The 25799-nt window shown below is 42.5% G+C and overlaps 1 protein-coding gene across 1 annotated transcript in view; it reads right to left on the minus strand.

Annotated features, from left to right (window-relative positions):
• Nucleotides 1-25799, minus strand: part of LOC112253521 (LIM domain-binding protein 3) — a 61241-nt gene that overhangs the window by 27372 nt on the left and 8070 nt on the right. The window contains exons 2-3 of the mRNA XM_024425468.2: nucleotides 13326-13477; nucleotides 1563-1638 (exon numbers count right to left, since the gene is read on the minus strand). Of these exons, the coding sequence (XP_024281236.1) occupies nucleotides 1563-1638; nucleotides 13326-13477 (228 nt within the window). The remainder of the gene's footprint in view (nucleotides 1-1562; nucleotides 1639-13325; nucleotides 13478-25799) is intronic.

Below are 25799 nucleotides of genomic sequence, written 5' to 3' on the forward strand. Positions count from 1 at the left end.
TTTTAGCGATTCACCACTTTTAGCGATTCACCACTTTTAGCGATTCATCTCTTTTAGTGATTCACCTTTCTCACATTAAAGAAGTTCTGCTATTAGCGCTTAACTGACACATCAGACACATACCAAAAACAAATCTCCATGTCACGGTGCAGTCCATCCTGGCCACGTTTAAAGCAATAGTTAGCTCTTCATATAGACAAGCACTGTAAGGCTTGCCTGGGACGTCACATGTTCATATTTTGGCAGAGGGGACACCTAATCTCCCGGGGGCTCTTAGTATTACCTGGAGAAGGGCCACAGCCTGAGCTAGGGGCCTTTACTGTGCTGCCTGCCCTGCACATTCCCCTCTGGGGGAACCTAAATCACTAGAACCCATTAGGGTCACCAGGCTGTCTAGAGCCCAGCTCGGGATCAGAATACACAGCTAAATCTGAATGTTCTGAGGCTTTCTATCCTTCTGCCCCACGAGGGCCGGTCAGCAGAGCAGCAGGGACTGGGTGGAGTAGGGTGAAGCCCCTTGGAGTAGGGTGAAGTTGGCCATAGGCACTGATCTATGGTAAGTTTTGAGGGGGGGGTTCTCTCTGAATGTTGAAGGTTAGGCTTTGGAGAGTGCTGGCTAATCCGACACCTGAGCCTATAGGCAACTTCCACCCGGAGCTTCTACCCCACTCCCTCCTCTTCACTATGGGGTTCACCAGGCCTGGCCACCCCTGGCTGGTGCTGCTTTTACTACTGTCTGTTCCACTTGGTTACATACCCCACTGAGAGGCCTGCTGCAGAGCCCTTTCCTCTGTGGCTCTCCTGGAGCTGAGCCATCTCTTGCAGGGTCTCAGCTGAGTACAGCCCAATAGGAGTGTTATACTGTGCCTTCTTTGTGGGGGTCGTCTTGCCCCCAGGGCTTGGAGTTTGCCTCTTGGTGGGCGACCCCGAGTAGGAGTTTTTCTCGCCAGACGCCTCTAGTGACACGGAGGAGGTATTGCAGGCCGAGAGGCCGCCATTTATTTTGGTAGTTTGAGCCTTCAGGAGGGAAGAGACGTGGGTGAGGTGGATAAGGGGGAAGACAGATAGAGGTGTGGTCAGAGAGAACAACGCAAAAGGTACTATATGATACTCAAAAATATAGCTGTTTGAACTTAAACTTGGAAGGCAGGGAGGGTGCTGCATTGTCCCCAGTATCACCAGTAGAGGGCAGTGAGAGACAACATAGACAGTGCCTGAGCGGATCAGCCCAGCACGGCCCAGGGCGGTTCTTATAGACCTCAGAGCTGGATGTGCTGTGCTGCCTCTATGGCTCCTGACACCCCTAATTGAGGAACTTTGCATGGAGCCTCCTGAAGCTCCCTATGAAGCCTCCGGTCTGGAAGGAAGAAGTGGTTTCACTGAAAGACCTCAAACCACTTCGATCCCATATGAGTGTGACTGAAGAGTGTGTTTCTCTTTTATTTATAAGTGCAGGCAACAAATTCTACAACTAGGGAAGTATGAAAACGTAGCATTCGGTGTGCTGAATATGTTGGGAGAGTGAGACTGAACAGAGTGTTGCTGGCTGCGGTCATGCATACCTTCTGGTGAGGGATCTGTTGCATGGGAGAATCCATTCTTTGGGTGGATGTGGAAAGTGGAAATGGGCGCTTTGACCTGTAGCAAAAACAAAAAACAGATACATTAGAAGATGTTACAGTTATTAGAGTGTGTCTTGGAATTCTACCACATAACAAGTGGCTGCCAGAAAGATGTTCTGCACTGAAAGCTTTTTCATGGTTTATGAGAGAGATCGAGAGAGGCAAAGTCTACCGGAGAAAGACCAGTGTCCAACAAGCCCATTACTACTTGGATACAAGGAGCAAAAAGGTCAAAGGTCCCAGAGAGAGGCCCACAGAGAGCTAGGCTAAACCTGAAACCTTCACAGACCACTCGGATACAAACGGTGTACCCTCCTTATCATAAGTGGTGGTGATCCATATCAACAAGAACAGAACATAGATTCCAGAGCCAGAATAAAGTCAATTACATACAATTTTAGACGAGAAAATGTATATTCTCCAAGCTCAGCAAGAGTCAATCCACCATATTGTTCGCACAGCTAATGTTTACTTGAAACAACAATGAGGTGGGGTCTAAATCAGAGAATAAGGTGAATGTTTACAGAATACTTCAGAGATTGATCCCTGATGTTGTTTGTCTACACTCTTAGAAAAAAAGGTTATCTAACAACCTAAAAGGGTTCTTCGGGCTGTCCCCATAGGAGAACACTTTTTGGTTTTTAGGTAGAACCCTTTTGGGTTCCATGTAGAATCCATTCCACAGAGAGTACATGATATTCTAAAGGGTTCTGCATTGAACCTAGGTAAAAAAATATTTAGGTTAAGACAAGAGGATTTGAATATTCCATAACTCTTTGGGACCGGCACTGCTAATTAGAAAAAGGCGCTAGAAGGATATCAATGGAGTTGGTTCCATGAATTTGTTTATTTTCTAACACTTCCAAATGGAATTACTTCATTGTCTTCCCCTTCCCATCTTCAACCCAGCCTTGAACCAAAAACGGTTCTACTTGGAACCAAAAAGGGTTCTCCTATGTGGACAGCCGAAAACCCCTTTTGGAGTGAACTGTACTCGTTGTAGACCCTGACCTAGATCTACGGAGGTGGTATAAGAGTATGCTCAGGCTCATGGGTTGAGAACGTTCGGTTTTAACACTGTTGGTCAAGTTCAGATACACAAGTGAAATGGAAAGAAAACAGTACGTGGGTGCTTCATCGTTTGAGTGAGTCAAGACTTGGGAGTGCTTGCCTTTCTGCACTTATCAAGCCCCGAATGCATCTTGAAGGACACATTCATTTATTTTCTTATTGACATTCCAGCACAATGCACACAGATGACACATAACACACAGTGTTATGTGACAGTTGAGGACGAGGTTTCCTAACTTCAAATAAATTAGTAAGTGCATATTGTAAGTGTCCAATGTTTTAAGTCTTCATTGTAGAAGGTTGTTAAATCTCTGAATTGTGTTCTTCTGTGCCGTACAGTGGTTATCCAAATAGTGGTTATTTATACTGAACAAAAATATAAATACAACATGCAACCCTAATCTATGGATTTCACATGACTGGGAATAAAGATATGCATCTGTTGGTCACAGATAAAATGGGTTTCACAATGGGCCTCAGGATCTCATCGCGGTATTTTTGTGCATTGAAATTGCCATCGATAAAATGCAATTGTGTTCGTTGTCCGTAGCTTATCAAATCAAATGTATTTATATAGCCCTTCATAAATCAGCTGATATCTCAAAGTGCTGTACAGAAACCCAGCCTAAAACCCCAATGCAGGTGTAGAAGCACAGTGGCTGGGAAACTCCCTAGAAAGGCCAGAACCTAGGAAGAAACCTAGAGAGGAACCAGGCTATGAGGGGTGGCCAGTCCTCTTCTGGCTGTGCCGGGTGGAGATTATAACAGAACATGGCCAAAATGTTCAAATGTTCATAAATGACCAGCATGGTCAAATAATAACATTCACAGTAGTTGTCGAGGGTGCAGCATGTCAGCACCTCAAGAGTAAATGTCAGTTGGCTTTTCATAGCCGATCATTAAGAGTATCTCTACCACTCCTGCTGTCTCTAGAGAGTTGAAAACAGCCTGCCCATACCATAACCCCACCTCCACCAGGTGTCACTCTGTTCACAACATTGACATCAGCAAACCGCTCACCCACACGACGCCATACACGTGGTCTACGGCTGTGAGGCCGGTTGGACGTACTGCCAAATCCTCTAAAGCGATGTTGGAGGTGGCTTATGGTAGAGAAATGAACATTACATTTTCTGTCAAAAGCTCTGGTGGAAATTCCTGCAGTCAGCATGCCAATTGCACGCTTCCTCAAAACTTGAGACATCTGTTGCATTGTGTTGTGACAACTGCACATTTTAGATGTGCCTTGTTTTTTTCACCAGCACAAGGTGCACCTGTGTAATGATCATGCTGTTGAATCATCTTCTTGATATGCAACACCTGTCAGGTGGATGGAATATCTTGGAAAAGGAGAAATGCTCACAAACAGATGTAAACAAATTTGTGCACAATCTGAGAAATATGCTTTTTTTGCACATTGAACATTGAACACATTTCTGGGATCTTTTATTTCAGCTCATGAAACATGGGACCAATACCTTACATGTTGCATTTATTTTTGTTCAGTGTATAAAGATAGACATGTCTGGCTTCTAAAGGTATAATCAGTGGCGCAGCGGTCTAAGTCACTGCATCTCAGTGCTAGAGGCGTCCCTACAGACATCCTGATTCAAATCCAGGCTGTATCACAACTGGACATGATTGGGAGTCCCATAGGGCGGCGCACAATTGGCCCAGCTTCGTCTGGGGTAAGCTGTCATTGTAAATAAGAATTTGTTCTTAACTGACTTGTGTAGTTAAATAAAGGTTCAATATATATATATATGGACAAACCGAAGTAGCCGTTAACTGTGTTACATTAAAGTGGCTGGTGAGAAATTACATGAATGCTAAATAAGGATTTCTGAGCTGCAGAAAAAAATGACACTGACATAATCCATTTGTATTGTAGGGCAGAATTCAATGCCGTTTTTTGAAAGAATTCTCTGGCCTTTTGGCCTCTGTCGGCCTGCTACACAAAAGGCCCAAATGGCTCTGGCAAACAAATTGAGCACAAAGAAAAGGATTCAGTGACCTGACGACTGAGTATTCTTACCAAAAGTTCCAATTTACCAAAAGGTTTTGGCATTGGATTAGAAAGGCTTCAGAATGTAAGGGGTGAAAAAACACTGACAAAATGCACATTTATAATAGATGCTTCATGTGTTGACTACCTGCATTGCTCATCAACTCTTGACTGTCTTCACTTGTCTTTATAGCTCTTAGTCTTATGCACACTAATACGCTGTTCTTGTGCTGGTGGAAATGAAAGCCACAATAGCCCATGTAGAAATACTGACACATTGTTTATTTGGTTGACGTCGTTATGAGTGACCTTCCTTAAGGCATTACTTCAGTCTCACACACCATCACCTCAACACGTGACAGCACTGGACCGCAAGGCACTGTGGAATAGCAGTGCCCTGCTGACCTGAAGAGTGTTAAAGACAGAGGGTTGACCTCCCCACTGCTAATCTCCCACAGTACGCAAACAGAGTAGAGGGGGTGAAGCGGCTCCTTTTTAAGCTCCTTTTTCTACGACCGACTGAACCGCAGATAAACCTCTCTTGATTGATTTCGGGAGTATATTTATTGGTATTGCACACAGCAGTATGAGAAGATTAAGGTCGTTTTGAGGAACCCATCATTTGAGGATTAAAGGACTATCTGGTGCAGGTTCCTTCCATATGGTGGTAGACACAGTGAACCTGGCATGCCTCCCCTGTTTATGCACTGCTCTCACATCTCCACACATTATACAAGCAGAGGTCAGATCCATCCACAACACCCTCCTCTTATCCGAGCGGGATTCTTCTGTCTGGTGGTGAGAGTTTGTTTTCAACCCATTTTTTAAAACAAGCTGTCTCTGACAGTTGTTGTTTTTTTTCGGCAAAAGAAAAACTAAACAAGAGGAAAAGTGTTTCTTGGGAAAAGGGAGAAGAAAAATTGAGGAAGAGGAGAGACGATGACAAGCTCTGGAAAGGCACGGCGGAGTGCCTCCTTGAATCAATCAACCAGGGGGAGGACAAGCACTTCATCAATCCAGCCTATGCCAGCCTTTCCTCCCCATTTTACAACAATCAGACGGCTGATGAAAAGCAGCCTGTGAAACCACAGGAGATGAGGGGAGGGAGGTTGGGGTGGTTGTGGTGGGTCTCAGCTGTGCAAGCCGGAGTGGGCGGAGTACGGGGGGGGGGGGGTTGAAGTTGAGGAGCAGGTGCAGATGTGAGGAGATTGGAGGGACACTTAGGACCCTACTCAAACCCCCCCACTATAACGGAAACAACCTCTTCTTAAAAATGTACTGTACTGTATGTGTGTGGTTGTATAATATACCCATCAAAACAAGGAATCACCACATTCCTTTGACATGTGTAATGAGACAAACCGAATTGGCCCCGAGTGTAAAACACTGTTACTGAGAGCAGCCCGACTCAGACTCTTGACATCTACCACAGTACAGAGATGGCTGGGAGTGACTCTTAAGTAAATTGTCACATTCCAAAGCAGAGCGCAGGCCATTTGTGGCTCCTCTGAGTGTCCGAATGGAAAACAAACTATCAGGCACCTCTGGTCTGAGGTGAACAAACACAAATCTCCCAAAATAAAGTAGAGGTAGAGTCAGTGGGGATTAAAAAGTGAGACCTAGCATGCTTTAACCCCTGACCTGAGTGAGTTAGTTGTTCAGCCAGTTAAAAGACAGGGTAAAAGCAGTACAAACAGCTACCAAAGAGCCACGAGATAGGGAGACGTTTGCGTAGCCTAACTAAGGGTTACAGTCCGGTAAGAGGGAGAGTGTCCAATGTAATACCCATCTGTCATGATAAATACCGCAGCCTGTCACTTTGCTAATTGACTTGGAGATGAAACAGAGAAAATAAAGTGCCTTGACCTTTTCACTGCCCCCCTCTGACAAAGGACAGGCCAATCGGATTAGGAATAAGAATAACATGTAATTGAATAGGATCTCTAAAGGACAGACACTGTCTGGTTTTATGTAGGGGTGCATTCAGGGACTTAGCCTTCAAAGGTTTGTGTAACAACAACACTGCCAGCAGACTTAGAGAGCCCTCAAACACAACAAACAATTAATACCAGAGTTAAAAATTGTTTTTAAAAAAACAGTTATGAGATGGTAGGTTGAAAGGAAATGTCACCCTGGACCCCAACATAGTCTTCATTTCAGCGACCCATTCATTGTAGTGACGAAGGCTGTTGCCTTATAGAATCCATTTTGATTAGTCTGTCAGAGTCAGGGAAGTTATTCAAATTATAATGAAGTGATAGAAAGTGAAAAGGGGCTAGAGTTCGAGAAACTGGCCCATCACTAATGATTAACCAGAGAGTGCCAACCCAACCCTACCCTCCCCGCCACTCCTTTGTGATTTTTGAAATGGGTTTTATAGTTGAGACGTAATTTAACTGTAAATGTGCCATGAACACAACCACTCATGATGTTGTCATCTGATTGTCAAACAAATCACTACCGTCACACATTTAACCAAAATAATTCCAGCATCCGATGAGTGCACGTGTGTTCTTTCGTTCAATTCGCAAGTGGATGAAACTACCTCAACCGAGAAAGCTTCCAGGTGAGCGAAACAGCGCCCCTCTGTCTTACTATACGAATCCCATGTACAGTGGGGCAAAAAAGTATTTAGTCAGCCACCAATTGTGCAAGTTATCCCACTTAAAAAGATGAGAGAGGCCTGTAATTTTCATCATAGGTACACTTCAACTATGACAGACAAAATGAGAGAAAAAAAATCCAGAAAATCACATTGTAGGATTTTTAATGAATTTATTTGCAAATTACGGTGGAAAATAAGTATTTGGTCACCTACAAACAAGCAAGATTTCTGGCTCTCACAGACTTCTGTAACTTCTTCTTTAAGAGGCTCCTCTGTCCTCCACTCGTTACCTGCATTAATGGCACTTGTTTGAACTTGTTATCAGTATAAAAGACACCTGTCCACAACCTCAAACAGTCACACTCCAAACTCCACTATGGAGAGACCAAAGAGCTGTCAAAGGACACCAGAAACAAAATTGTAGACCTGCACCAGGCTGGGAAGACTGAATCTGCAATAGGTAAGCAGCTTGGTTTGAAGAAATCAACTGTGGGAGCAATTATTAGGAAATGGAAAACATACAAGACCACTGATAATCTCCCTCGATCTGGGGCTCCACGCAAGATCTCACCCCGTGGGGTCAAAATGATCACAAGAACGGTGAACAAAATCCCAGAACCACACGGGGGGACCTAGTGAATGACCTGCAGAGAGCTGGGACCAAAGTAACAAAGCCTACCATCAGTAACACACTACGCCGCCAGGGACTCAAATCCTGCAGTGCCAGACGTGTCCCCCTGCTTAAGCCAGTACATGTCCAGGCCCGTCTGAAGTTTGCTAGAGAGCATTTGGATGATCCAGAAGAAGATTGGGAGAATGTCATATGGTCAGATGAAACCAAAATAAAACATTTTAGTAAAAACTCAACTTGTCGTGTTTGGAGGACAAAGAATGCTGAGTTTCATCCAAAGAACACCATACCTACTGTGAAGCATGGGGGTGGAAACAACATGCTTTGGGGCTGTTTTTCTGCAAAGGGACCAGGACGACTGATCCGTGTAAAGGAAAGAATGAATGGGGCCATGTATCGTGAGATTGTGAGTGAAAACCTCCTTCCATCAGCAAGGGCATTGAAGATGAAACGTGGCTGGGTCTTTCCGCATGACAATGATCCCAAACACACCGCCCGGGCAACGAAGGAGTGGCTTCGTAAGAAGCATTTCAAGGTCCTGGAGTGGCCTAGCCAGTCTCCAGATCTCAACCCCATAGAAAATCTTTGGAGGGAGTTGAAAGTCTGTGTTGCCCAGCAACAGCCCCAAAACATCACTGCTCTATAGGAGATCTGCATGGAGGAATGGGCCAAAATACCAGCAACAGTGTGTGAAAACCTTGTGAAGACTTACAGAAAACGTTTGACCTCTGTCATTGCCAACAAAGGGTATATAACAAAGTATTGAGATAAACTTTTGTTATTGACCAAATACTTATTTTCCACCATAATTTGCAAATAAATTCATTAAAAATCCTACAATGTGATTTTCTGGATTTCTTTTTCTAATTTTGTCTGTCATAGTTGAAGTGTACCTATGATGAAAATTACAGGCCTCTCTCATCTTTTTAAGTGGGAGAACTTGCACAATTGGTGGCTGACTAAATACTTTTTTGCCCCACTGTATCTGATGCTGTCTAGACAAAATATATATATAAAAAAGGTATGACATGCCATACTCTTTTTGGCCAGACAGCATCAGATACATGGGCTACACATATGTCCTCTGCCTCGACAAAGATGACAGTATTATCAGCAGCACCGGTCTTTTTACTACAGAAATGCGTATTGTATGCCCCTAGAGTCTAAGGGCCCGAGGCTGGGTTTCTACTAAGCTAGCAATGTCAAGAACAAGGCTTGCCTAGTTCATGACAGAAAAATAGCTAAAACAAATGGGTGGGTCCCAGTGTAAATCAGTGACACCTCACTACACGTCAAACCAATCAAATGCCTTGCTTGGGTGGAGCACCAATAGTGCTCACTAGATTAGTGTCATAGGTGCAACAGTGCGTGACGATTCTTTTTTACAGTCTATGGTGAGGATGGCTGGGAAATCGCAGATTAAAACCCCATCAAAATATGTTGATGTATTCCGATTGTGTATAGAGCACACTTCTGACAAAACACAATTCAGCTTTTCGTCCATTTTCTGCAATGGTGCAAACTAGCATACGGAACAACTCTCTGCAAAATGTGTCAATCCCTGTCTGAAAACAGTGACAAACATAACACGTAGCACCAACAGGCATGTGGTAGAAAGGTTCTTGAAATGTAGCATCCAATCAAAATTTTGTCGCTGGGAGTCAGCGGACCATTCTTAAAAGTTTTTGCAATACAAAATTCTTTAGACTTCCAAGGGAGGTGTGACAGTGACGTGACTAAGCTAGCATATGGAATTGTTTTAAGATTGTCATACCAAGGATAATTTAGCTATTTGATTCAGAATTGTAAGTCCCCTGTATGTATAAAAAATTATATTGAATAAAATTATGTTGAAACATTGAATTTGGCCTTACTGCTATCAGCCCAAAGAAACACAATGAATAACTGATAGTCAAGATGTTTATCAAAAGGAAGTATGTTTTGAAATATTAGTCCTATATCCGAGTGATATAAGAAAGCTTATTTTACCGTGGAATTACCTGTATGACTTGAACGTGGAAATGCGCTATTCACTTCTAGAAATGTTTCGGCTCGGTACCGGCTTATTAGCGTTCGGACGCTACAGACGTTTTAGTGAGAAGACAGATTTTTGAGATGTCTCCTGGTCTGACAAACACCTCTGTTTGTCAAACACCACCTTCCACCGCAGATGCAGAAGGCTGATATCGGCGGATGCGGGGGATTGAGACGCAGCCCGTGCAGATAGAGATATCTTAAACAGATTTTGATGGGGATTCTTTATGTATTATGCCTCGAGCAGAGCCTGGCGGCACCTCTAGCCCCTTGATGATGTGAGGCCTGAGGCAATTGTCTCTTCTGCCCAATGGCAAGTCCGCCAGTGCTAACATCTCACCCTAGACATTCAGCAGTCTATTATTAGGATGTAATTGGCTGATTGTTTGATATAGGAAGTATTCATATCACACATGCACACTACAGCTATATTGCGGTGCTTTTTTTCATTAGCACTTTATCTGGTCTCTGCAACCTTGGAAGTCATGTGTGTGTGCACGTGTAAGTAATTGAAGGCATCCACTGTGTTTGCTGTAGTTTAAACGGCAGGTGGTGAATCAGCAGTAGTCACGCCTTGCAGCAAAGCAGATTCAAATGAATGAAAAGACGACATGGGACACTATTAAGGACGCATGGTTTCACCTACAGTTGAAGTCGGAAGTTTACATAAACCTTAGCCAAATACATTTAAAGTCAGTTTTTCACAATTTCTGACATTTAATCCTAGTAAAAATTCCCTGTTTTAGGTCAGTTAGGATTACCACTTTATTTTAAGAATGTGAAATGTCAGAATAATAGTATAAAGAATGATTTATTTCAGCTTTTATTTCTTTCATCACAATCTCAGTGGGTCAGAAGTTTGCATTCGCTCAATTACTAATTTGGTAGCATTGCCTTTAAATTGTTTAACTTGGGTCAAACGTTTCGGGTAGCCTTCCACAAGCTTCCCACAATAAGGGGTGAATTTTGGCCCATTCCTCCTGACAGAGCTGGTGTAACTGAGTCAGGTTTGTAGGCCTCCTTGCTCACACACGCTTTTTCAGTTCTGCCCACAAATGTTCTATGGGATTGAGGTCAGGGCTTTGTGATGGCCACTCCAATACCTTGACTTTGTTGTCCTTAAGCCATTTTGACACAACTTTGGAAGTATGCTTGGGGTCATTGTCCATTTGGAAGACCCATTTGCGACCAAGCTTTAACTTTCTGACTGATGTCTTGAGATGTTGCTTCAATATATCCATCCTCATGATGCCAACTATTTTGTGAAGTGCACCAGTCCCTCCTGCAGCGAAGCACCCCACAACATGATGCTGCCACCCCCGTGCTTCACAGTTGGGATGGTGTTCTTCGGCTTGCAAGCCTCCCCCTTTTCCCTCTAAACATAACGATGGTCAATATGGCCAAACATTTCTATTTTTGTTTCATCAGACCAGAGGACATTTCTCCAAAAAGTCTGATCTTTGTCCCCATGTGCAGTTGCAAACTGTAGTCTGGCAGTTTTGGAGCAGTGGCTTCTTCCTTGCTGAACGGCCTTTCAGGTTATGTTGATATAGGACTCGTTTTACTGTGTATATAGATACTTTTGTACCTGTTTCCTCCAGCATCTTCACAAGGTCCTTTGCTGTTGTTCTGGGATTGATTTGCACTTTTCGCACCAAAGTATGTTCATCTCTAGGAGACAGAATGCGTCTTCTTCCCAAGCGGTATGACAGCTGTTTGGTCCCATGGTGTTTATACTTGCGTACTATTGTTTGTACAGATGAACGTGGTACCTTCAGGCATTTGGAAATTGCTCCCAAGGATGAACCAGACTTGTGGAGGTCTACAATTTCTTTTCTGAGGTCTTGGCTGATTTCTTTTGATTTTCCCATGATGTGAAGCAAAGAGGCACTGAGTTTGAAGGTAGGCCTTGAAATACATCCACAGGTACACCTACAACTGACTCAAATTATGTCAATTAGCCTATCAGAAGCTTCTAAAGCCATGACATCATTTTATGGAGTTTTCCAAGCTGTTTAAAGTCACTGTCAACTTAGTGTATGTAAACTTCTTACCCGCTGGAATTGTGATACAGTGAATTATAAATGACATAATCTGTCTGTAAACAATTGTTGGAAAAATGACTTGTGTCTTGCACAAAGTAGATGTCCTAACTGACTTGCCAAAACTATAGTTTGTTCACAAGAAATTTGTGGAGTGGTTGAAAAACAAGTTTTAATGACTCCAACCTAAGTGTATGTAAACTTCCGACTTCAACTGTATATTCATTTTTCAGTGACGGGCCTTCTCTGCTAAATTATTGCCACCACTCCCCCAAAAAATAAGAATTTTTCAGGATGGTAAAAATGTTTTCAGTTTAAACTTAAAACAACTACAACACATACAGTGCCTTCAGAAATAATTCACAGCCCTTGACTTCTTCACATTTTGTTGTTACAGCCTGAATTGAAAATTATTTTGTCATTGGCCTACACACAATACAACATAATGTCGAAGTGGAATAAAGTTTTTCGAATTATTTTACAAATTAATTAAAAATGAAAAGCTGATATGTCTTCAGTCAACTCCTTTGTTATGGCAAGCCTAAATTTCAGCAGTAAAACTTGATCTCAACGAGTCACATAATAAGTTGCATGGACTCACCTTGTATGCAATAATAGAGTTTAACATGATTTTTGAATGACTACTTCATATCTGAACTCCACACATGCAGATAATTGTAAGGTCCCTCAGTTGAGCAGTGAATTTCAAACATATATTCAACCACAAAGACCAGGGAGGTTTTCCAATGCCTAGCAAACAAGGGAACCTATTGGTAGATGGGTAAAATACTTAGGTTTTGCTGTGAGATATGTGTCTGTACACAAGCATTTGTTCCAAACTAAATCAATTTAAGCATGGTCCACAGACCGATGCTGCATGCTAATAATATTGTTCCACTGATTTTCTTTTTCCTATAGTAACATTGACAAAAAAAATGAGTGCACTTCTGGTTATTTAAATGGGGAGCACACTTGTGTCAGAGGGAAAAAAAGTATAATCGAATTGATGTATATCCCATGATAAAAGTATACCAAATCCATCTTTGGTTCTCTAGTTTTAACCAGGACAACAGGTGTAAAAATATTATTATTTCTATTCCCTCCCTCCATACATTCCCTCTCTCCTCAATCCTCAGATGACAGAAAGGCCACATCTCTACCTCTAAAAAGATCTGAGGCAGCCCACTCTGTCTCCCTGTGCGTGTTTAAAATGACAGCTAATATCTCTGTCTGATCATCAATTATGCCACTATAACACTATAAGAGTTGGCGTGAGAGGAGTGTGTGTGTGTGTGTGTGTGTGTGTGTGACATACTTCTGCATGGTGAGGGCCAGGTTGAAGCTGGCAGACTTGATCTTGTTCTGGGCCTCTAGGTGGGTCATGCCTTCAGTGCTGACCCCGTCGATGGCCACGATGATGTCACCCTGGATCAGGTTGCCCTGCTGTGCCTTACTCCCTGGGGTGATCTGGGGACGGTGAGCACACACATAGGTCAATCATAATGTGCTTTGTCAAATGGAAACTAGTGCTAAGCGATTAACCAAAATGTCTAAACATAAAAAAATAAAATACAAAAAACAGCTAATTGACAGACATCAGTTCAATTATTATAATAACATTTTGTTCTGTTTTATTCTGTGAGCTTGATGGTCAGTTTCTATAGAGAGAAATTAGATCAACCCCGAACTTTGAAATTTAGTAAGGATTTGTAGTTTCCAACAGGCCAATATTCTACATAGTTTAGTGCAAAAAATGTGGTGATTAACTACAATGACCATAATCCATTGTCCGCTCGCTTACTTGCACGGTCTCGGTCTGTGTGGAGCAGACACTAAGAGCTTGTTGAATGAGAGACAACGCACGAGAGGGATAAAATCAGTTGCATTGCAGGACTTCCTCTACCTGAAAATACATGACGTAAGTGATTGATAGTTGGTATTAAACAGTCATAAAAGTATGCCTTATTTACTACCACTTAATCACAGCAGAGAAGTAAATATCTTAGGTCAATGAAATAGGAATGGAATTGATCAATGGTGTTATGAGTGAGCTGCCTGTCACGTAGGGCTCGGCTTAAGTCTCTCAGAGGTGCAAAGCCTCCTCCCAATCACAGTCAGGTGGAGCCCGACAACCCGTTTACACTGGACACAATAAGAGGACACAAGTGTACAGGCAGGCCTCCATGTCTAATCTTTGACAGCTGACTACATAACCGAACATGCGGAATATTCTGTGATTATTACGTTATCTCAGTTGTAGTACAGTATGTTATTATGGGTGTAGAAGACTGAACTTGGACGATCAGTTCATCAGTAATCACGATCACACTTTATTTGGATAGTCCAGAAAGTCCATCTGTAGATGCTCAATACATGGTCATACTATCACCAAACTATCTGTTGATAAGCAACTGTGTGCTATGGCTCGGTTCAGAATAAGGGTTACGTTTAGGGTTAGGATAAGGGTTAAGGTTAGGGTTAGTAGATACAATATATATACGCAAAAGTATATGGACATACCTTGAAATTAGTGGACTCTGCTATTTCAGCCACACCTGTTGCTGACAGGTGTATAAAAGCACACAGCCATGCAATCTCCATAGACAAAACATTGGCAGTAGAATGGCCTTACTGAAGAGCTCAGTGACTTTCAACGTGGCATCATCATAGGATGCCACCTTTCCAACAAGTCAGTTCATCAAATTTCTGCCCTGCTAGACCCGGTCAACTGTGTTGTTATTGGGAATTGGAAACGTCTCTGAGCATTTAAAAAAACTAACTAATTTTAGTCATTTAGCAGATGCTCTTATGCAGAGCAATTAGGGTTAAGTACCTAGCTCAAGGGCACATCGGCAGATTTCATCTAGTCAGCTTCAGGATTCGAACCAGCAACCTTTCATTTACTGGCCCAACCTCTTGACCGCTAGGCTACCACCCAGCCACAGCAACAACGGCTCAGCCGCAAAGTGGTAGGCCACAGAAGTTCCAAACTGCCTCTGGAAGCAACATCAGCAAAATAATTGTTCATCGGGAGCTTCATGAAATGGGTTTCCATGGCCGAGCAGCCGCACACAAGCCTAAGATCACCATGCGCTCGGCAGGAGTGGTGTAAAGCTCACCGCCATTGGACTCTGGAACAGTGGGAACGCGTTCTCTGGAGTGATGAATCACCCTTCACCATCTGGCAGTCCGACAGACGAATCTGTCCCCGCAGCAATGTTCCAACATCTAGTGGAAAGCCTTCCCAGAAGAGTGGAGGCTGTTATAGCAGCAAAGGCGGGGACCAACTCCATATTAATGCCCATTATGTTGGAATGAGATGTTCGACGAGCAGGTATCCACATACTTTTGGTCATGTAGTGTAGTTAGTTGAAATGTTAATGATACGCCATCTGTAGGTGCTCTACAGACTAATCTAAATAAAGTGTTAGCGTAGTCACCAATGCGATTCATGCCTCCGAACAAACCAGGAAACATCTAATTAAGTGCCCAGGATCATTAGTACACTGGAAACTATCTGTAATTTCCACCATTTAATGATGAAACTAGGGGAGAAAGGATGGGGAGGCTTCCAGACCACTCATTAGCCGATTTATCAGAGGCAGGGTTTTATTTATTTTTATTCTTTAACCCTCCAGTTTTGACACCATCTGCCCTCATTTATAAAAACCACCCTCGCCCCAAAATATCCCTCCTGTTAAAAACCCTTACCTCACCTAATCTCATGGTCTTTATCCCCAACTTTTACTCCCAGGAGTAGTACACAGTAATTGGCTGCTTCCTGTTCAAACTGTTCACTTTTCACATTCCCGCAATAATTTCCATCATTCAGGAAGAGAGGAATAAAAGAGCGAGAGAAGTGAGAGAGCTCTCATAAAGCAATCTAACTGACTAAATCCCTTGAGTGGAAAATGAAAGTCAGGGTGGCTTATTCATTATTACTGTTAAAAGAACATGGAATAACATTGCAACAATAGGGTCTGTGTGCACTTTCATCAAAGTGAAGAGAGTGAGTCGGCTGTAGACCGAGACACACTTCATTCATTAGAATGAGATTTTTATTTATTTTATTTAACCTTTATTTAACTAGGCAAGTCAGTTTAAGAAAAAAATCTTATTCACAATGACGGCCTACCCAAGCCAAACCCGGACGATGCTGGGCCAATTGTGCCTCGCCCAATGGGACTCTCAATCACGTCCGGATGTGATTCAGCCTGAATTCGAACCAGGGACTGTAGTGACACCTCTTGCACTGAGATGCAGAGCCTTAGACCGCTGCGCCACTCGGAAGCCAAGATGAATGGGCACCGATTTCACAGAGAAGATAGAAATGCAAATGAGCACAGAAAATGGAGAAGTGAATGGGCACTGACTTCAGAGAAGTGCAAATAAGATTTCAAAATCAAAGTAAACTTTAGCATTAAGGGGTTTAGTATCGGTGATTGCTACAACCATTTATGGACTGTTAAATGAATGATATATAGCCATAGAAGTTTTTAAGAATATAACTTATAACTGTCTATGAGTTTGAGAGTGGTTACATTTCTCCCGCCCCATCCCTCAGCTGTTTACCAAAAATACAAATAATTGAGTAATCACACACTGTTGCAGACCCGTTTGAGTGTGTTGTTGAAATGTCTCCACTAATCAGTTACATCCAGGAGGGCTTTTCAGCTATGCATTTCGGGAAACAAGCACCCCCCCCCGCTTCCTTGTCACTCCTCACAGTTCTATAAATGAAACTAATTCAAATTGGCCTACACCTCATTCCGGTAAAAAACAGACTGTCCCACAGCGGTGCAGAAGGCTGTCTGAGGCTGGTATCAAGCTCCACCAGCCATCTCGGTCTGTTGCCTTCACATATATCCCTCTCTCGCTATCTCTTCCACTCTCCCCCTCCTTAATTCCCTTCTTCTTACTCCTTCTCTCTATCCCATTATCTCGCTCCCTTTCTCACACCCCGCTCTCCCTCTTTTTCTCTCCCTCTACTCATCACTCTCTCCTTCCCTCCCTCCATCCCTATCCATCTCTCTCTGAGTGAAAAAATTAAATGGGTCCCTGTCTGTATCTCCCTGGGGAGCTCAGTTGTCACTAGGCACGTGCAAGACAGCCTACAACTAGCTGGTGAGACCACTGTGAAGAGTTCATTTAAAACACACACCAACAGGGAACTGGAACTAACCGGTGTTGGAACATATATTCTCAGGGCCTTCAGAAAGTATTCACACCCCTCGATTTTTTTTTTACATTGTCGTGTTACAAGGTTGGATTCAAATGTATTTAATTGTCCTTTTTGGTCAACGATCGACACAAAATACTCTAATGTCAAAGTGGAAGAAGAATTCTAACATAGGTAAAAAATGTATAACAAATAAAAACACTAATATATCTTGATTACATAAGTATTCAACCCCTGGGGTCAATTCATGTTAGAATCACCTTTGGCAGCGTGAGTCTAAGAGCTTTGCACACCTGGATTGTACAATATTATATATTTTTTCAAGTAGGTTGTTGATCATTGCTAGACAGCCATTTTCAAGTCTTGCCATAGATTTTGAAGCTGATTTAAGTCACAACTGTAACTAGGCCGCTTGGTACGCAACTCGAGTGTATATTTGAACTTGTGTGTTATAGGTTATTGTCCTTCTGAAAGGTGATTTTGCCACCCAGTGTCTGTTGGAAAGCAGACTGAACCAGGTTTTCCTCTAGGATTGTGCCTGTGCTTAGTTTATTCCGTTTATTTTCATCCTAAAAACTCCCTAGTCCTTATCGATGACAAGCATACCCATAACATGATGCAGCCACCACCATGTTTGAAAATATGAAGAGTGGTACTCAATGATGTGTTGTGTTAGATTTGCCCCAAACACAACGCTTTGTATTCGGGATAACAATTTCTTCTCCACAATATTTTTTATTTCTGTTCAGGCTTCCTCTTTGCACTGTCATTTAGGTTAGTATTTCAGGTCAACTACAATGTTTTTGATATATCCTAAAAATATATATATCACAGCCATTAAACTCTAACACCATTGGCCACATAGTGAAATCCCTGAGCGGTTTCCTACCTCTTCGGCTACTGAGTTAGGAAGGAGGCCTGTATCTTTGTAGTGACTGAGTGTATTGATACACCATCCAAAGTGTAATTAATAACTTCACTATGCTTAAAGGGATATTCAATGTCTGCTTTTTTCTACCCATCTACCAATAGTGTTCTTCTTTGTAAGGCATTGGAAAACCTCCCTGGTCTTTGTGGTTAAATCTGTGTTTGAAATTCACTGCTTGACTGAGAGACCTTACAGATAATTGTATCTGTGGGGTACAGAGATGAGATGGTGTTTAACATGATTTTGAATAACTATTTTTTATTTTTTTATTTCACCTTTATTTAACCAGGTAGGCCAGTTGAGAACAAGTTCTCATTTACAACTGCGACCTGGCCAAGATGAAGCAAAGCAGTGCGACAAAAACAACAGAGTTACACATGGGATAAACAAACGTACAGTCAATAACACAACTGCACACAGAGTGAGTCCATGCAACTTATGTGACTCGTTAAGCAAATCTTTACTCCTGAACTTATTTAGGCTTGCCATAACAAAAGGTGTGAATACTTATTGACTCAAGACACGTCTGCTTTTTATTTTTTAATCATACATTCTTAAAAAAAAAAAGAAATCCACTGACATTATGGGGTATTGTGCGTAGGCCAGTAACAAGAAAGATGTATTTATTTCAGCTTTTATTTCTTTCATCACATTCCCAGTGGTTCAGAAGTTCACATACGCTCAATTAGTATTTGGTAGCATTGCCTTTAAATTTGTTTAACTTGGGTCAAACGTTTCGGGTAGCCTTCCACAAGCTTCCCAAAATAAGTTGAGTGAATTTTGGCCCATTCCTCCTGACAGAGCTGGTGTAACTGAGTCAGGTTTGTAGGCCTCCTTGCTTGCACACGCTTTTTCAGTTCTGCCCACACATTTTCTATGGGATGGAGGTCAGGGCTTTGTGATGACCACTCCAATACCTTGACTTTGTTGTCCTTAAGTCATTTTCCCACAACTTTGGAAGTATGCTTGGGGTCATTGTCCATTTGGAAGAACCATTTGCGAACAAGCTTTAACTTCTTGATTAATGTCATGAGATGTTGCTATAATATATCCACATAATTTTCCTCCTCATGATGCCATCTTTTTTGTGAAGTGTACCAGTCCCTCCTGCAGCAAAGCACCCCCACAACATGATGCTGCCACCCCAGCTTCACAGTTGGGATGGTGGTCTTCGGCTTGCATGCCTCCCTCTTTTCCCTCCAAACATAATGATTGTCATTATGGCCAAACAGTTCCATTTTTGTTTCATAAGATCAGAGGACATTTCTCTAAAAAGTACGATCTGTGTCCCCATGTGCAGTTGCAAACCGTAGTCTGGCTTTTTAATGGCGGTTTTGGAGCAGTGGCTTCTTCCTTGCCGAGCGGCCTTTCAGGTTATATTATATCGATATAGAACTCGTTTTACTGTGAATATAGATACTTTTGTACCTGTTTCCTCCAGCATCTTCACAAGGGCCTTTGCTGTTGTTCTGGGATTGATTTGCACTTTTCGCACCAAAGTATGTTCATCTCTAGGAGACAGAATGCGTCTCCTTCCTAGGTGGTATGACGGATGCATGGTCCCATGGTGTTTATACTTGTGTACTATTGTTTGTACTTATGAACATGGTACCTTCAGGCCCTTGGAAATTGCTCCCAAGGATGAACCAGACTTGTGGACGTCTACAATTTTTTTATTTTCCTATGATGTCAAGCAAAGAGGCACTGAGTTTGAAGGTAGGCCTTGAAATACATCCACAGGTACACCCCCAATTGACTCAAATGATGTCTATTAGCCTATCAGAAGCTTCTAAAGTCATGACATCATTTTATGATATTTTACAAGCTGTTTAAAGGCACAGTCAACTTGGTGTATGTAAACTTCTGACCCACTGGAATTGTGATACAATTGTGAATTGTGATAAGTGAAATAATCTGCCTGTAAACAATTGTTGGAAAAATTACTTGTGTCATGCACAAAGTAGATGTCCTACCCGACATGACAAAACTATAGTTTGTTAACAAGAAATGTGTGGAGTGGTTTAATGACTCCAACCTAAGTGTATGTAAACTTCCGACTTCAACTGATAGATAGATATATATATCTATCTAAGACATTAACAGAATGATTAAGTGATTTGTATTTCCTGCAGCTAACCTGGAGAGGCAATGAGAATGCCCCTGTCTGTGTATGATGTGCGCATCTACCGCTTTGTGTAACCGTTAGCGATGATGCTAATGAAAACAGTCTTCTGGTAAGTCTAGATGGAAAAGCTTTCCTAAAAACCTTCAAATAAAATGTTAACTTCAAAGTTGCCTATGCTTACCTGGCAGAATGGTATCATGATTATTTTCATCAATCCAGTGAGTATTTGCAAACTCTACCATCACATTGGCACTACAAAAACACTGATAAACAACAGCCTCTTGCTAGGTGTGCACTTGAATTAAAGGGTAACTACACCCCTAAAAAAATATTATCAGAAAAGGGGTCTCCTCAAAAGGGGTCTCCTCATGTGGTTGAAGCATTATTGTGTACTTAAAACATGCAATGTTGTTGTTGTTGTTTTTCCATTTTAAAACAAAGTGTGCTTTTGAGTGCAAAAAAAAGGTAAAAACAGCCCCCCAAAAAAAATACACATTTATTTTTCAAAAATAAAATACATAATTTGAAGAACAATGGCATTTATTATATTGCAGTGATCCTGTAAATAAGACTTTATTCTCAAGACAGGTTCAAATGTTAAACACGGAGCCTGATGCTGTATTTAGTGGGGAGTCCTGGTGTACACATTCCTGGTGTACACTACATTTTTACAGATGGGTCACTGCTAAACCACAATCTTAAGGCCCTTCGATAGCCATTAATGGCTATTGATTGCCCCACACTCAATTGGTAAAACTGACTTTCTATTCTACTGCCAAAACCACTGCTGGATCACAGAGTGGTTTGTCATAAAATCCTGTCCCTAAATAAAGTGTTTCTTGATCATGATAAAGGAAAATCTCCTGAGCCAGTCATAATGTATTAATGGAGCTCCTAGACATTGTGTCCGTGCTGTTTCTCACATTAATATTGAGGGAAAAGAATGATGACAGTCATCGTTTATGACAGGGTCCAGGACAATTGACAGGAGCTTATTAATAGAATTTATGCTTTGCTATGTAAAAGGTTGTGATTAAAATAATAATTTGAAAAAGAGACTAAAACCCCACAATGTTTTAACAAAAATAGTTCCCCCCCCCCAAAAAAAAAATCTGATCAAGCCCCTCTAAATATTTATTATTATCATCATCCATGAATAAATCAAACTGTACCCAGTGAATGTCTGAAAATGTGTCATTAGTCTGAGGGGACAGACTATAGGGACAGACCGAGAAACCGAGAGACTGGCAGGTTTTTATTGCTAACCTACAAAGCATTACATGGGCTTGCTCCTACCCATCTTTCCGATTTGGTCCTGCCGTACATACCTACACGTACGCTACAGTCACAAGACGCAGGCCTCCTAATTGTCCCTAGAATTTCTAAGCAAACAGCTAGAGGTAGGGCTTTCTCCTATAGAGCTCCTTCTTTATGGAATGGTCTACCTACCCATGTGAGAGACGCAGACTCGGTCTCAACCTTTTAAGTCTTTACTGAAGACTCATCTCTTCAGTGGGTCATATGATTGAGTGTAGTCTGGCCCAGGAGTGTGAACGGAAAGGCTCTGGAGCAACGAACCGCCCTTGCTGTCTCTGCCTGGCCGGTTCCCCTCTTTCCACTGGGATTCTCTGCCTCTAACCCTATTACAGGGGCTGAGTCACTGGCTTACTGGTGCTCTTCCATGCCGTCCCTATGAGGGGTGCGTCACTTGAGTGGGTTGAGTCACTGACGTGATCTTCCTGTCTGGGTTGGCGTCCTCCCTTGGGTTGTGCCGTGGCGGAGATCTTTGTGGGCTATACTCGGCCTTGTCTCAGGATGGTAAGTTGTTGGTTGAAGATATCCCTCTAGTGGTGTGGGGGCTGTGCTTGGCAAAGTGGGTGGGGTTATATCCTGCCTGTTTGGCCCCGTCCGGGGGTATCATCGGATGAGGCCACAGTGTCTCCTGACCCCTCCTGTCTCAGCCTCCAGTATTTATGCTGCAGTAGTTTATGTGTCAGGGGGCTAGGGTCAGTCTGTTATATCTGGAGTACTTCTCCTGTCTTATCCGGTGTCCTGTGTGAATTTAAGTATGCTCTCTCTAATTCTCTCTTTTGGAGGACCTGAGCCCTAGGACCATGCCTCAGGACTACCTGGCATGATGGCTCCTTGCTGTCCTCAGTCCACCTGGCTGTGCTGCTGCTCAGCAGGAGTGGTAGAGATACTCTTAATGATCGGCTATGAAAAGCCAACTGACATTTACTCCTGAGGTGCTGACTTGCTGCACCCTCGACAACCACTGTGATTATTATTATTTGACCATGCTGGTAATTTCTGAACATCTTGGCCATGTTTTGTTATAATCTCCACCCGGCACAGCCAGAAGAGGACTGGCCACCCCACATAGCCTGGTTCCTCTCTAGGTTTCTTCCTAGGTTCTGGCCTTTCTAGGGAGTTTTTCAGAGCCACCGTACTTCTACATCTGCATTGCTTGCTGTTTGGGGTTTTAGCCTGGGTTTCTGTACAGCACTTTGAGATATCAGCTGATGTAAGAAGGGCTATATAAATAATTATGATTTGAGGATCAAAGCACACCCTCCCTGTCCATTGAGAGCTGCTCCCCCCTCTATTCAATTTAAAGGGCTTTATTGGCATTGGAAACATATGTCTACATTGTCAAGGCAAGTGGAATAGACAAACAAAAACGGAAATAAACAAGGGAAATAAATACAGTAAACTTTACACTCACAATTTTCTTTAAAGAATATAGACATTTCAACTGTTATATTATTTGCTGTGTCAAGTGTTGTAACAATGTGCATGTAGCTGAAGTATGAAAGGGAAAATAAATAAAACAGATAAATGTGCTCTTCCATGCCATCCCAAAGAGGGGACTCTCTCTACCGCACCTGCTGTCTCGAACTCTGAATGATCGGCTATGAAAAGCCAACTGACATTGACTCCTGAGGTGCTGACCTGTTGCACCCTCTACAACCACTGTGATTATTATTATCCGACCCTGCTGGTCATCTATGAACGTTTGAACATCTTGGCCATGTTCTGTTATAATCTCCACCCGGCACAGCCAGAAGAGGACTGGCCACCCCTCATAGCCTGGTTCCTCTCAAGGTTTCTTCCTAGGTTCTGGTCTTCCTAGGGAGTTTTTCCTAGCCAACGTACTTCTACATCTGCATTGTTTGCTGTTTGGGGTTTTAGGCTGGGTTTCTGTATAGCACTTTGTGACATCGGCTGATGTAAAAAGGGATTTATAAATACATTTGATTGATAAATATACGTTGTATTTACAATGGTGTTTGTGCTCCACTGGTCAGTCAAGTCAACTCTATTACAATTGGTGCCACAGAGGACAAGATAGTTTGATCAAAGAGTTACTAGTGACATCTTACAGTCAAGTTGACCATCAGGGTCACGCCGTAATAATGCAGGAAATGAGATAACACAGTGATTACAATGCTACTGGAGTAAAACATGCAACAGGTGTTGCTCCATTTTTTAGACAATCTTTCCCCCAATGATGACTAAAATGGAAAACTTCCTCCATCAGTAAATGATGACTAAATAAGCTACAAAATCCAAGTTCATTGAAACTTTTGTTTCTCACTGGAGCCACCAAGCAAATAAGAAGAAGAAATGTTGGGGCAACCAGGAAAAACAAAGGGCTTGAGAGAGAGGGTGAGGAGTGGATTACCAACTGGCTCACAAAACTTGTACTAACCCTCCACCCCGACTCTGGTCTATTGATATCTGGGTGAATGGCTGGCTGATATGCCAGCTCAAATCTCCTGTGCACTCACAACACACAAAGGACTGGCCTGTTCTATGGGCCAGGCAAAGACCATGCAGGAAAGTGGGGGCACACACACAGAGAGACAGAGAGAAGAAATATATAGCCATAATGACATTTCAAATGTCTCTATTCCTTTGGAAGGTTTATGAGTGTTTACTGTTCCTTATTTATTTCACTTTTGTTTATTATCTATAACATATGTTGCCAATAAAGCCCTTTGACTTGAAAGAGATAAAGGCAAAAGGGAACAAAATAGAGAGAGAAAGAAAGAAAGAAAGAAAGAAAGAGGGAAATCCGCAAAGAGTCAAAAGTACAGTAGCTAACTAAAGAAAGAGTGATTGCCAGCCGAAGAGCTACAGTATCGATATGCTGAAATGAGGCCCCACACTTGTATCACAGTTTCACTGGCCTGCCACGATGTAATCGCTTCATCAGATCATGGTTTAATTCATATTTTGTTCATTATGGGTTTGTCCACTTATCATGACACAGAACTTCTGATTTGATTCATCTATGTGTCCCCAACACATTTGATTCAATACGTATTAATTCAAACTGCTCTTTCACAAGATCATTCTGAGGTTTCAAAAGTACACGCAATGCTTTTACATAAATTAACAACAGGTTTATGAGAGGAAAACACTTAAAAACCCAGAAGTTCCCTTGCTAGTACTGTATTCATTTCAGGGGGAAATAAGGACTACACCAAATTTACACAGAATATAGTGTTTCATTTGTCCAAAATATGTGTAATTTTACAAGCCACATACTTGAAGACCAAAGCTTGAGTCTTAGGTTAGTTTCTGCTAGCAAGCGCAAAAAGAATCAGGGTGACCCGATATCCTATCCCCCACACCACTGCTCTACCCAGCAGTCCTAGTCTGCCATGGGAAAGCATCAATGCTTCTTCACAGGTCAACAGTCCAGATTACCTCTCAGTAACAGCAATTAAACACCATGAGAACACAGCCATCATAGGCTCCAAGAGACATTAACCCACCGCTGACACCAATGGACAGCTAAGAAAGGCTGAGTCCCAACCCGGTCCCCTGACCCCTGAAGGGTTGGAGGTGGGCACTGTTGGTATATATAGCCCTCACAATCTGCCGAGCAGCGCTGACCTTCAGTGGTTTGCTAAAAACAGCCTTGCCTGTCAGCAGCCCCAGTCACTGACTCTCGTACCACAGGCCTGGGGGGTGCTGGAATGCAGAGGCCTGTGAGACCCGGGCTAACATCACAGACACGTTATCAGACTGAGTCAGCAGCCTACTGACTGCTCAGGACCTCAATCTTCAGTCTGCTACTGTGGGGGGAGGGTTACATCTTGTTTAGAGTTGCAGCGAGCTTGATTGATAGGAAGAGGGAATTTAACTGGGGAGGAAGATACGGCCCATAAAACTATTTAACTGGGGAGGAAGATACGGCCCATAAAACTATACATAAACCCGTATGGATTCGGAGAAGTGGGGGAATTCAGACCGCACAGTAAATTGAAAGGGTACAAACTGCATCAAGCAGACCTTGTTAGATCCTGGGGGCAAGGGGAGGAGTTTTACATTCATCTAATGTACACCAGATGGGTTTAGAGGGTGTGCCTTGTCTGCTGATTCTAAGACAGGTACAGTATTTAAGTCTAGTGTATGACACGGATTTATGGCAAATCTACAAGGGCGACGCTCTACAAAGGTTTACAACTCAGCGGTCCAAAGGTAAAACAGACAGTGCTATTCTGCTAGATATTGCCTATAAACATGATGTGCTTCACCCTCACAC

This window comes from Oncorhynchus tshawytscha, linkage group LG06 (assembly GCF_018296145.1).
Source record: "Oncorhynchus tshawytscha isolate Ot180627B linkage group LG06, Otsh_v2.0, whole genome shotgun sequence".
Classification (NCBI taxonomy): Eukaryota; Metazoa; Chordata; class Actinopteri; order Salmoniformes; family Salmonidae; genus Oncorhynchus; species Oncorhynchus tshawytscha.